Raw genomic sequence first — 12,814 nt, forward strand, 5'->3', positions numbered from 1 at the left:
GTGTTGGTCATTGTTTCTAGGTGTTTTCAACAGACATAGAGATAGAAAGGGAGAGAAGAGAGTGGTGAGAGAGAGAAACCTCATGAGTTCATATCCAATACTTCCAGTTTGAATGTAAGACTACAGGACTTTTACTTAGTCTCTAATCTATTACATCTGTATCTCTTTTCTTCCAAACTGAGAATCTTGGTTCTCAAGGACACAGACTATGACAGAATTATAATATTCCATAATTACTCATTTGTTTTTTATCTCATATTATACACTTAATAGTCTCAAAATAACAATCCTAATGCTACCACTGAAGTACTGAAAACACTGTAAAAGGTTTTGCATGTGCTGTCCCCCCATCCCCATCTTTTTAGTGATTATATACTATTTTCTCTTCCTCTTAGCCTTCATTTAGTCTTAGTTCTTCTATGAAGTCTCTATTGCAGCTCAGCACAGTCTATAGGCTGTCATTCTGCTCACCTGTTACCTGAAGCTCATTTTCTAGCAGGCTCTTCAGGAAGATCTCATAGTCATTGTGCCCTTTTTGCTATAAAGTAAGTTTTTCTGGACACAAAATGCTTAGCACATACTTTTTTCCCTTGAGAATCTTAATTATGTTACCTTATTTTCTTTTAGCCTAATGTATTGCTAATGAAAAAAACTGAAGTTTATCTAATTATGATCTCTTATAAATCATGTGCTCTTTTCCCCTCTAAATATTCAAAGGATTTTTAAAAAATTAAAACCCAGTAATTGTGGTAGAGTGTCTTGATATTATAATTCTGGGTTGATCTTTTTAGGTGTATGGAGAACTCGCTCAATATGTAACTTCTAATCTTTTTTATTTCAGGAAAGTTTTCTTGAATAATAATTTTTAGCATTTCTTCTGGTCCCTGGATTTAGTTTTCTTCCTTTATGGCTGTGCTTGTAAGAAATTTTTCTATCTTGAAGTCTGAAAACAATCTTTTTTTTTTTTTTCAAAGTTGTAATGCTTTGACTTTTACTTGTATGCTATTAATATACCTGGGATACTGTGTGTACAAAATTCCTTTCATGAAAACAGGAGAGAAATTTATGTCATTTGGGTATAAAAAAGTTGTACTTCTGAGCAATTGTTTATTTATATCTCAAGTAATTATGAACTAATCTGATTCATACCTGGTGTCTGATTCCGACATGAGGAATCCAAAGGGTAGCAGTGGTCTTGTAAGATGATTACTGTATTTCCACACAAAACTGGGTCAAGGAAGTACAAGTGGTTCTTGTGGACCAGATAGGCACCTTCCAGGTGAAGAAATCAGCCACAAAATTTTTCCAAAGGGGCTGGGGCAATGGGACCCCAACAGAAAGAACCCGGGTGAGGCAAACATATCAGTCACCCATGGCTAAATGTTGGCTTAAGTCCTAAGTGGCCAGTGGGAGAAAGGCCAATCCGAGAATTGTGTCACTGGAGATTCCAGGCAGAGGAACATAAAGAGGTATTTTTAGTGTCAATCAAAGCCCCAAGAATGCCAGTTCCAGATTGTCAGAGTAGTGACCATGTAAACCTGGGTCTTTTCCCCCAGTCCTTTCTACCTAGTAAGACCCTGGAGGATGAGACACTGTAGGTAGCAGACTGGGTGAGGAGCAATAGAGCAAGATATGAAAACAAAAGAGAAGCCAACCCCCGTAGGCCCTTGCCCATAGCAGGTCTCAGCAGTGGGAAGCAGCTTTAAATTAGGTAAGATTATGAAGCTATGTGATTACAAATGGTCTGAAAGTTCTGAATATTTAAATGAAACTGTTCTTGTGCCAAAAGGTAACCAGAGGATGTTTTATTTTAAAATGATTGGAAATACTATGGCACCCACCTGATAAATCATTCAAAGTAGAGAAGAAATATTCCTTGCACATATTTGAAGGAACAACAGAAAGAAAAAACAAAGCTCTTTTTTTTTGTTCACCCTATCAAGTTGTTTCCATTCAATAAAATTATTACATCTGGTAAGTAAGTGGATTTATGCTTATATAAACTGAAAAAGGCTAGGAAGTACATGGTAAGATCACATGCAAATTTAAACCAAAGGCTTTGCTTACAATTTCCTTGTATTTGATGTCAATAAAACTTTCAAACACCTGAGCACCTCTTCCATGGAGACTTCCCCAGCCACCCTGATCATGACTGTGAGGACTGGATATAAAGCTCTAGGCACATGTTCAGCCCTTAACAAATGCTGAGTGTTAATTATGCTCTTCTCTGCTCTCACAGCACACTTCATCAGAAGGTGTTTCCCATTACACGAATGTGTCTCTTTTCTTCAATTACTCTCAAAGTTCCTAGAAAGGAAGGACATATCTTATACTTACTTTATGTTCATCAGAATTCTGGTCAGAACTTTGTGCTTAGGACTTTTCAAAAGTAACTGACAACTGATCAATAAGTAGAGATAAGTGGAGTGATGGTATCACAATAGGAATGCTCTGGGGCAAGCAAGGAAAGCCTACTAGCAACCCTGAAATCACTCTTTTTGTTAGCTGGGTGTACTTTTCACTTTTTCTATACTCTCAGATTTCTCATCAATAGAATGTCTATTTTATGTCCTAGAGTCTCCTACCATAAAATACTAGGCCCTTACAAATTATATTATTTTGAGTTATCAGACTTTTAGAGTATCTTCTTTGGAATGGTATTCAAGCTCAGGGAGAGCCACATGAACTAACTGGATGATGCACTGCTCTGTGTAAAGTTTCCTCTAAGCAGTTTAAGAATGTTATGCACCAGACAGGGAAAATAGTTGAAGAAGTAGGACAGAAAGAAGTGTGTATTTTCTGTCTGGTTTTAAATGTAATTCAACAGGTAGACATTGGATTTCAACATTTTTAAAAAGGTCTCTTGTTTGTCCTTGTTTTAAAGATATTTGAAACCACATGCTGTTTTTTCATACATGTATTTTGTGATCATGTACAATGTTAAGCAGGAGAAAAGGAACCTTTTCTAATGTATTTTTTATATATAGAATACACTGTTGAAACACTATTAAAATGATTATAGAACATTTCAGTGGCCTTTGGATATATTTAAATTCTTCTAAGTGTCTAGTATAAGCACTATGAGATTAAGGACTGGGCCTGTTTTAACATTATTTTATAAAAACTTATTTTCCTTTTATTATTCAAGTTATGGTTATCTACCATCCAAACTATTCACGACAAATGAAACACTAACCCCAAAGAGGGAAAGCAGAACAAATTAAAATGTACCATTTTCTTGATGAAAGAGGATGTTATGTCCAAATTCTGGACATAATAAAAGGAGAACTGGGCCGTTTGTGGCTCATGCCTGTAATCCTAACACTTTAGGAGGCTGAGGCGGGTGGATCACCTGAGGTCAGGAGTTCGAGAACAGCCTGGCCAACATGGTGAAACTCATCTCTATTAAAAATACAAAAATTAGCCTGGTGTGGTTGTGCATGCCTGTAATCTCAGCTACTCAGGAGGCTGAGGCTGGAAAATCGCTTGAACCCAGGAGACAGAGGCTGCAGTGAGCCGAGATCACGCCATTGTGCTCCAGTCTGGATGACAAGAGCGAAACTCTGTCTCAAAAAGAAAAAAAAAGGAGAACCAAATGGGTTTTCTTCATTACATAAATCTGAATACGACTGGCCAAAAATAAAAGCAAAAGTGATAAAAGCACTGACTGGAAATTTTAGCCCCAAGTCTTCCTTTAAACTTAATATTGATGATTTCAAAGTTTAGAAGAGTTACATACAAATATTCTTGAACTATAACAATTTCAAATTGATACAATTAAGTAAAATATATTTTGTATTTTAAGTTTTACCACAGAGAATCAAAGGCAATCAATTAAAGATAAAATTGTATTTTAGTAACTTACAAATACAACTTCCAGGAGCAGATGAGAAAGAAAAACATCAATTAATTGTTTTGATGTTCAAAATAACTTAATTATATTAATTAGAGATATAACAAAGGCCTGCTCCAAAGGAGGAGAAAGTTCTTAGAACATATTTGTTGTTTTGCACCAAGGTCAACTTTATTTTGAACATAAAAAACTTACATTCTTTCTCTTACCACAAAAGCTGAAGTAAATATGTTCTAGCCCTCAAATGTGACTGTTGGTGTTTTGGGGATAAAGGGAACTTTGCCCCCTTATTGATGGCTTCTTGTTTCTTTATAATAATCCCATTCAGGGAAATAAAAGGCACATTTGTTTTACTGATTCCATCTAAGCACATTACAAAAGGCGAGATGACAGTCCGAAAATCTATACTTAAATTATTGGAATGGAAGAGGACTGAGTGATCCCTTATAGAACACACAGAGGTCAGGCTTACACTCCAGTTGGTCCTCATCATGATCTGGAATAAGAGCATCGGTGATTTGGGGGACATGAATAGAGCTGGGTTATGGGAAAGCTACTCTAGATGTGACATTCCATTTTCCGTGTGTGCATGTAAATAAATTAAATATATAGGATTGTCAATCCTCAGTGATACAGTTAAGAGTACTGAAGACTCAAAGGTGGAAAATAAAATGGTAAAATGGTGAAGCAAAACAGAAATGGCAAATAAGACAACTAAATTGTATTGGCCATTATTTAACATGCCATTACATCATACGTATTTTTAAAGCCAGGAATTTATGAAATTTAGTGTAACATCATTTGGACCATTTTATCATCAATAACTGTAAGAAACTTTTTAACTGTTCCACTCTGCATTTGTTTATTCTATAAGTTAGGAAAATGAAAACTAATAAAAAATAATAAAGAAAACGAAGCTCAGGAAATAAGAGTATTTGATTCTGAAACATATTTTCCCATCATGGGAGAGTCTCCTGAATCTGAGAATGTTGTAATATTACTCAGTCCATATTTACTGCATAATGATTATGCTGTCTTGGTAGGATAAAAATTAGATAAACATTAGGGATGTATATGAGAGGTGACAATAAAAACTGAAGTCAACGTCTTATATTCAAGGGATTTATAACTCTGGGCTAGCACAATCTGAAAAGCAGAATTAAAAGGGAAAAACTGGTAGATACCTCTTTTAATGAACACTCAACTGTAAAACCACCTGCTTTTCCTCTTTAAAGAAAGAAGAAATTGCTTCTGCCAGCTTACTGAACAGAACTTCCCTGTGATGTCTGATAACAGCCTATACTCCAATCTCTGTAAAAGTCACACTAATTATTAATACACTGGAGCAGAGTTCAGGTTCCATTTTGTCATACAGTCTTAGTGAAACTGCCTCATTATATTGTTCTATTGGTTTGCTAGTAACAAAATTCCCTTGCTATTCATATTAGAGCTGCTTTAAATTTTATTCCACATTAAACTTTTTAATCAGATTTTCTTTTAGGTTATTTTATCATAGTAAAAATTTTATTTTAGGTTACAAAAACAATTTCAGGATTCATTAAATAGCAGCAAGAGAGCAAATACCACGACTTGAGCACTATAGATGAGTAAACTTTCAGAACAGTTCTGACCATGGCTTTCAATAAAACTAACAAGTTGTTTACATAGCTGTGAGAAAGGTTATTGTTTCATTGGTTTTGCGTCCTAGTGCAGCATTCAGCATTTAGTGGGAGTCCAATCAGTGTTTACTGAATAAAACAAACTAAGTGATGAGCAGAAATCTGGAAATGTTGTGGCTTCCGAAATACTGCTGCTACGCAGACGAGTTATGACTAACATTCCCCCTTGAAGTTAAAACTTTTTGTATAAATAATTTTAAAAACAATAAAGAACCCATTATGTATCAGACATTTTACAAACAATCTTATTAAAACCCAATCTTGGCAAGTAGGTATCTTATTTGACACTTTAGGGAAACTGAGGCTCAGAAAAGTTAAATAACGCTCAATTACACCCATGCAGAAAGTGAGGGGTCTTGGATTAAGTCCTGATCATTCGATCTTTATACAGTACACTCACAGACCTGTGGGCAATGTTTTATATAATTATTCCTTGAAATTACGGTAAAAAATCAAATCCACTCTCGGGCTTGGCCGGGAAGTGTATATTTCTTTACTGGCATAAAAAAAAAAATTAAAAAACCAACAAGGAAAAGAAAAGAAAAGATGTATTTCTTCTTGCCTGACTAGAACATATGCTTGTATTTTAAGAGCACCAAAGGTGACAGACTGAATTTACAGCTACAGCATAGTCATGTTTAGCTCGCCTGGAAACAGAACTACCCTGATCTCTCAGCAAAAGGAACAGAGGGTGCTTCCCCATACAGAAGACACAGTCAGGCCAACTCTAAAGAGAACTAGGGATTGCCTAGGAACCCATCTGTGGCAAGGGGGTACCACTGCCAGGAGGCCCCACAAACACCTCTGGAATTAAGACGGAAAGTCACTTCCATGTCTTCTGTGTTGTTTCTCCTGTTTAGAAACAAAAAGTATTGACACTAGTTCAGAAAAATGAGCCTATCTTTATTAGCATAAAGACTCTCAGATTACGAGGATTTAAAAAAAAATGACCCCGCCTCTGAACCGTGAAGAACTAGGGAAATCTGAGTAAAATACAAAAAGGATCTTGAGAGGGCAAGATCCCGAAGAAGGGTGCAGAAAATTCTGCCCATATTTGACTCTCTTTTTCCCCTTACCTTATTCATCAATTTGGAAGTTGTTTCAGAGGCTGAGAAGTTACACAGATAATGGCAACTAAGAAGCAGAGAAGCTGAGAAGAGCTTGCTTTCAGGAGTCCACTGATTGAGAAAATAAAAATGCGAGTTCAGGGCCCACGAAAGAGGGAAGGCCTAACACCTCGGCTTTTAGCTGGGACACAGAAAGGGTCACCTCAGGAGTAAGAAAGAACCTGAAATAGACGAGACCTAACAAAGTCTAAAACCCAGTTTGAAATAATCTCACTTCCATATTAGATTAAGGTGCTCTGCCCTTAGCCTAGCTTCCTAATAGAAGCAAAAGTAAATCCTACAAATACTTCCATAAAGTAAAAAACACCACTCAGAGCCCAGTATTTTTTTTTTTTTCATAAACAAAGACAACATTTCATAAAGAATTTCTGGGCATACCAGGAAACAGAAGAAAAAGATAATGGAAACAAGATCCACAGATGATCCAAATATTGGAGTTAATGGGCACAAACTATTTAATTTTTTTTTTTTTTTTTTTTTTTTTTTGAGACGGAGTCTGGCTCTGTGACCCAGGCTGGAGTGCAGTGTTATAATCTCGGCTCACTGCAAGCTCCGCCTCCCGGGTTCACACCATTCTCCTGCCTCAGCCTCCTGAGTAGCTGGGACTACAGGTGCCTGCCACCATGCCGGACTAATTTTTTGTATATTTAGTAGAGACGGGGTTTCACCGTGTTTGCCAGGATGGTCTCAGTCTCCTGACCTTGTGATCCGCCCACCTCTGCCTCCCAAAGTGCTGGGATTACAGGCGTGAGCCACTGCGCCCGGCCTTGCATTTATTAATACTAGAGACGTAGAATCTATGCATAAGAAAATTCTAGAACTAAAATAAAATAATTCAACAACTGAAAACTTAAACTAAAAAAATACACTTAGAATAAAAACCATGAAATGTGTAGGAAGAAACTTAACAATGTATGTGCAATACCTGTATGCTGAAAATTACAAACAGAAATTAAAGATCAAAATAAAAGGAGATATATGCCATGTTCATAGATTGGAAAACTCAGTATTTTTAAGATGTCAGTTCTCTCCAAGCTGATGAATAAATTTAACAGAATCCCATTCAAAATCCCAGCAGATGTTTTTAGAAATTGAAATGACAATTTAAAAATTTATATTAAAATGCAAAGGACTTAGAATGGCCAAAGTAATTTTGAGGAAAAAAATACTTCCACTATCTGATTTCAAGACGTATAAAGCTACAGTAATCAATACAGTGTGGGACTGGGTTAAGAACAGACATATTTATCAATGAAATTGAATAGAATAGAAATTCAGAAGATCGGCAGATTTTTAATAAAGGTGCCAAGGTAATTCAATGAAGGATAATCTTTTTAACGAATGCTACCAGAATAACAGGATTTCTATTTTGAAAAATATGACTATCAACCATTATTGTGCCATACTAAAAATTAAGTGGATCGTAAACATAAATAAGATATATTGTGAATCTCAGAAATGAGAGGATTTTATGAACAGCTTTATGCTAATAAATATTTGGATACGTACAAATCCCTACAAATATACAACTTACAAACAAAAGCTGCTCTTTAAAAGATACTTTTAAGAAAATGAAAAAGCAGGCCACAGACTGGGAGAAAAATATTCACAACATATACTTCTGACAAAAAAGTCATACGCATAGTATGTAAATAACTCCTACAACTCAATTACAAACAACTTAGTTTTGAAATGGGCAAAAGTTTTGAACATATACCCACTTAATGGCTAAAACTAAAAACTAAAAATAGCAAGTGTTGGCATTTGATAAAAAGACCTGTCACCCTTTTAAACTATAGTAGTTCCCCCTTAGCTTCAGGGGAAATGTTCCAAGAACCTAGTGGATGCCTGAACCTCAGAGAGTACCCTATCCTAAATATATTATGCACGAATTTCTTTTTCTTTCTTCATAATTTCACAGATAGAAGACTGATTCTTACCAACCACTTGGTTCCTAGTGACCTTAGGTGATTCCTTAAGTCGAGAACTTTCACCTTCCACTTAAAGGAAGCACATTAAGGCTTCTTTTGGCATATCCAAATTGCCAGTATCACTACTATTGGGCCTTGGAGACATTATTAAGGAAAATATAGGTTATTTGAATCCAAGCTCAGTGATATGGTGCTAGTTGATAACTGTGATAGTGGATGCTGAACAAAGGGAGGATACACGTTCTGGGAGGCACAGAGAGAGGCAGCATGAGATTTCATCACACTACTTAGAACTTCTAGCAATTTAAAATTTATATTTCTGAAATTTTCCATTAAATATTTTTGGACCTCGGTTGACAGTTGGTAACTGAAACTATGGAAAGCAATACCATGTATAAAGGGGACTCCTATACAAGGATGTTTGATGAGTGCAGACACAAATAGATTCGATGGTGGGAATACACAAAAATTCTTGGCTTGTGCTCACAATTCTTTTTTCAATAAAGTGTGAGGCAAAGTCATTAGTTGAGGAAGTTGATAATTTGAGGAGAGAAAAGAATATTTGGATTACAGAAGGAAAGGGCAAAGTCAGTAGAGCAAAGGAGTAGGAGAGCTGATCAATATGCAGAGCCAATTTAGGTGTGAGATCACACTAGTCCACCCAACAGTTAACAGGCTGGGCCCAAGCTCAGAAAAGATAAACGCATGCAGGAGTTCATCCATGGTTTGAGTTTTGCCCGGCAAGTGCTAAAAGTGAGGGATAAGAGTTGAGGATATTTGCAAAGGAGTCAATGCCACTATTTCTGAATATATGTGTACTCTTTGAACTGTGAAGGGCTATGTTACTGTAACTTAATAGTATAATGGTAGCAAAATGAAGCAATCCCTCAATTTAAGGTTGGTTATATACGATGTAGAGAAAGATGGGAAAGTCGAAAAAAAAAAGTAAGCAACTAAATGGGATATAGCCAAAGCTGAAGTATGCAATGATGAAATAAACTGATTCCATATTCCACACATTTGATTTTAGGGTCTAAAAGCTATTTTGCAATCTTCCAGATCACTCTTTGAAGACCTATTACAGCTTCAGCTCTGACCTCTTTCACGTGTTTTCTAGTATCTTCCAACATTTTCCCCTTTTCTTCCCCTTTGGATATCCTGCCTCCTTCTTGCCCTATTTCTGACCCATCTTGAATGATATTGCAATATCCCCTTAACTTTTACATAAACAGGTGCCATAGTACTCCTCACGTCACAGCAGCGTTTTTTCCAGTACCAACTACCCAGACTATCAAACGGTTTTAGCAAAAAACAATGAAATACACTTATTTGGCAATTTCGGACAATCTTTCTTATATCCTCCGGCCCACTGCTGTTTCTTTCAAAATATCTACTTAAAAGCCTGTATTCCTTTCCCTCTGGCTTTTACAAGGCTTGTTTTTATATAGGCCCTGGACTGCAAAGAGCTTTGAAATCCAGATAAAAGTGTTTACCAAGGCTGAAGAAATTTTCCAGGAGAACTGAGCACTTTGCACAGATGACATTTTTGGAATTAGTTTAAAATTAAACGGAGCGGATGCAGATTCATACAGATTTTATTTCTGCAACACACTTGGTTGTTTCCTTGCAGCATCTAAAAACAAAGCCAATGCACTTTCAGAAACTACTATGGTCCTCCAAAATTCAAAAGTGAAAAAATGACAAAATTTTTCTTTGTAACACATCTGCACAAGAGGCTTTCCTTTAAAATTTGATAAAAGACCAAGGCCACACCACAAAACACAGAATATAAAACTGTGTATCGACAAAAATTAAAAACTAAGACAACTCCTTAAGAGAATCGCTTGCTAAAAAGTTTAAAAAACACGAAGACATGCTTTCTTAAATAATTTGAAAATGTTTTTGGTTCCACACGAGTAGTCTATTTGTTTGCGTGCCTTTTTTATTCCTTGTGACACCCCTACCTTCTCAGAATAAACACTGAAAGATGAACAGACCGGGGGATCAAGCCGGTTCACTAAGATTTAGAGGGGAAGGCTGGGTCCATCTTAGCACTGAGACCGCACCCAAACTGCATTTGGATCGCTAAGGACTAAGAAAACAGTACAGATCCAGTTTTACCTCTTATACCATTAATTTTCCATAAAGCCTTCCAGAAACCTGACTCACTGCCAGAAACCCAAACCCCGTGGGCGGGATTTAAAACAAAACCCATTACGCCACCATTTCCGCCTTGCCTGCCTAGCAAACGTGCAAACATGGAAAAAGACGCACACGCAGACGGCGCCTACGTCCCCAAAGTGCGCAAGCGCACGGCGAGACCCCGCCCCCTCGCCCTCCCACCAAGACGAGGCGCGCGCACCAGCAACCAGGGCCCGCTGGCGCCGCCCCGGGTTTCCGCTCCGGGGCTCGTCGGTCGCCGTTCGGTTCCGGTTCTGGCCCCGCCCTCACGCGGGAACCCTCCAGAAGTCTTAATATCCGGGACCAGAGGCTGGTTGCAGCGCACATTTCCGGCAACGAGCGCAAAGGAAGGGATCCGGTGACGCCTCTTCCCGTCTCCCCAGCGGCCCAGGCTCTGGCTCTCGGTGCGGCAGCGCCATCTGGTGCCGAGTCTCCCGCCACCCGCGGAGGTGGCACGCGCCCTTCTCTCGGAACCTTCCAGAGAAACCGTGGCCCCTGCTTTCCTTTCTCCCGCCCTGGACGGGGAGGGACCCGAGTCTCCGCCCCGCCGAGTTCCCGCGCGGGAGGGACTTTGTGGCGACTCTGAAGCGGAAGCTGCTTGTAGGAGGAGCTTTACAAACCCAAAATGGAGCGGCAACTGTTCTTTCTCTAGTTTTAAGTCCAGAAGAAACGGCGTCCTTTTATTTTTTGCTTCCTTATGCGTTGTTGCTGGGTCATTCTCAGTCTTCCCCGTATCAGTTCTTTAATCTTTGAGGACTGGGACCCTGTATTAATTGCCTGGTAGGAAGATGACACGAGCTTTGTGGCTTACATTGGCCTCTGCTGTAAAAGCTTTTGTTTCCTTTCGCCTATTAAAGCGCTGTTGTAAAAGCCTGCTGTGTATGTGTTAGGAACCCATCAAGAAGCAGAATGTAGTAATTTGCTTTAAAATAGAACATGGAAGTTTCAGAAAGGTAGCCTCAGAAATGCTCAATGTAGATTCTTTTGCAAGTCACGTTTCTTTTAGATAATCAGAGAAAGGAAAAGTAATTTCCCCAAAGTTAGTAAAATCAACACATTTTCCTTTAATAATGTTCTTTTTTTTCTGTAATCTTGGAGTACTAACAGTGTTGTTTTAAATGTTTTATTGGAATGGTGCTGTGGATATCAAAATATATAATGAAACAAATTTCCTTTAGAGTTTAGATAGCACATGTTAACTTGACTCTTTGATTGTATTTCTCCTATAGTAGTGGTTCTCAAACTGGAGCATGCATCCAGATTCTCCAGAAGGCTTGTTAAAACAGATTGCTGGGCCTCAACCCCAGAGGTTATAACTGGGAGGGAAGGTCTGAGGATACAGCTGGATTAGTGTAGCTCTAGTAAAATCTCAGGTGATTCTGATGCTGTTGGTACTAGGACCACACCTGGAATAATTTAGAGTTCAGGATTGCTTTGTCAATAATGCTTTTTGCTATTGTTGGAGAGACGGTACTAAATTATACTGGTGATACTAAGCCTGCACAAGTCAGTAGTCCTTTTGACTCCGTGGATGGGAAGTAGTAAACTAAACCCTAGAACCAGTAGAGAGCTACATAAATGTTGACAGATTAAAGCAACCAGTTCATAGAAATGTATTCTGTGTATGATCATGTGATAGAGGGTGCTGTAATACCAAGTATACTAAATATTTCAGTTATTATACAGTGATTGTTCTTTAGCTGTTAAATTAGAAATGACTAAAATTAAGGACAAAACAGTTTAAACAATCATACTAATTTTACCCTTTGGAAGATGCCAGGTTTTTTTCAGTCTTTTGCATTTCCTCAAGTTCCCTTGTTTTACGGAATTCTCTACCCCCAGCCCACTCCCATCCCTACCGTGCCATTTATAAATGTACACAGTGCTTACGTTATAAAAAATGATCATCTCAGAACTTCTCATCTTTTCAGCAGGACTTTTCTCAATTCTGTCAAATTCTGACTGTGCCACTGCCTTTATTGACACAGTAATTAAATCACGCAGTGATTAAAGTGTGCTGCACACTGTAACTTTTGTGCTTGC

General features: G+C 37.9%; 1 protein-coding gene across 1 annotated transcript in view; it reads right to left on the reverse strand.

Moving 5' to 3' along the window:
* The window catches only part of LOC117975691 (uncharacterized), a 115,062-nt gene that overhangs the window by 97,065 nt on the left and 5,183 nt on the right, over nucleotides 1–12,814 (reverse strand). The window contains exon 2 of the mRNA XM_063595885.1: nucleotides 10,953–11,511. Coding sequence (XP_063451955.1) covers nucleotides 10,953–11,511 — 559 coding nt within the window. The remainder of the gene's footprint in view (nucleotides 1–10,952; nucleotides 11,512–12,814) is intronic.

The sequence above is a fragment of the Pan paniscus genome, chromosome 14 (genome assembly GCF_029289425.2).
Source record: "Pan paniscus chromosome 14, NHGRI_mPanPan1-v2.0_pri, whole genome shotgun sequence".
Classification (NCBI taxonomy): Eukaryota; Metazoa; Chordata; class Mammalia; order Primates; family Hominidae; genus Pan; species Pan paniscus.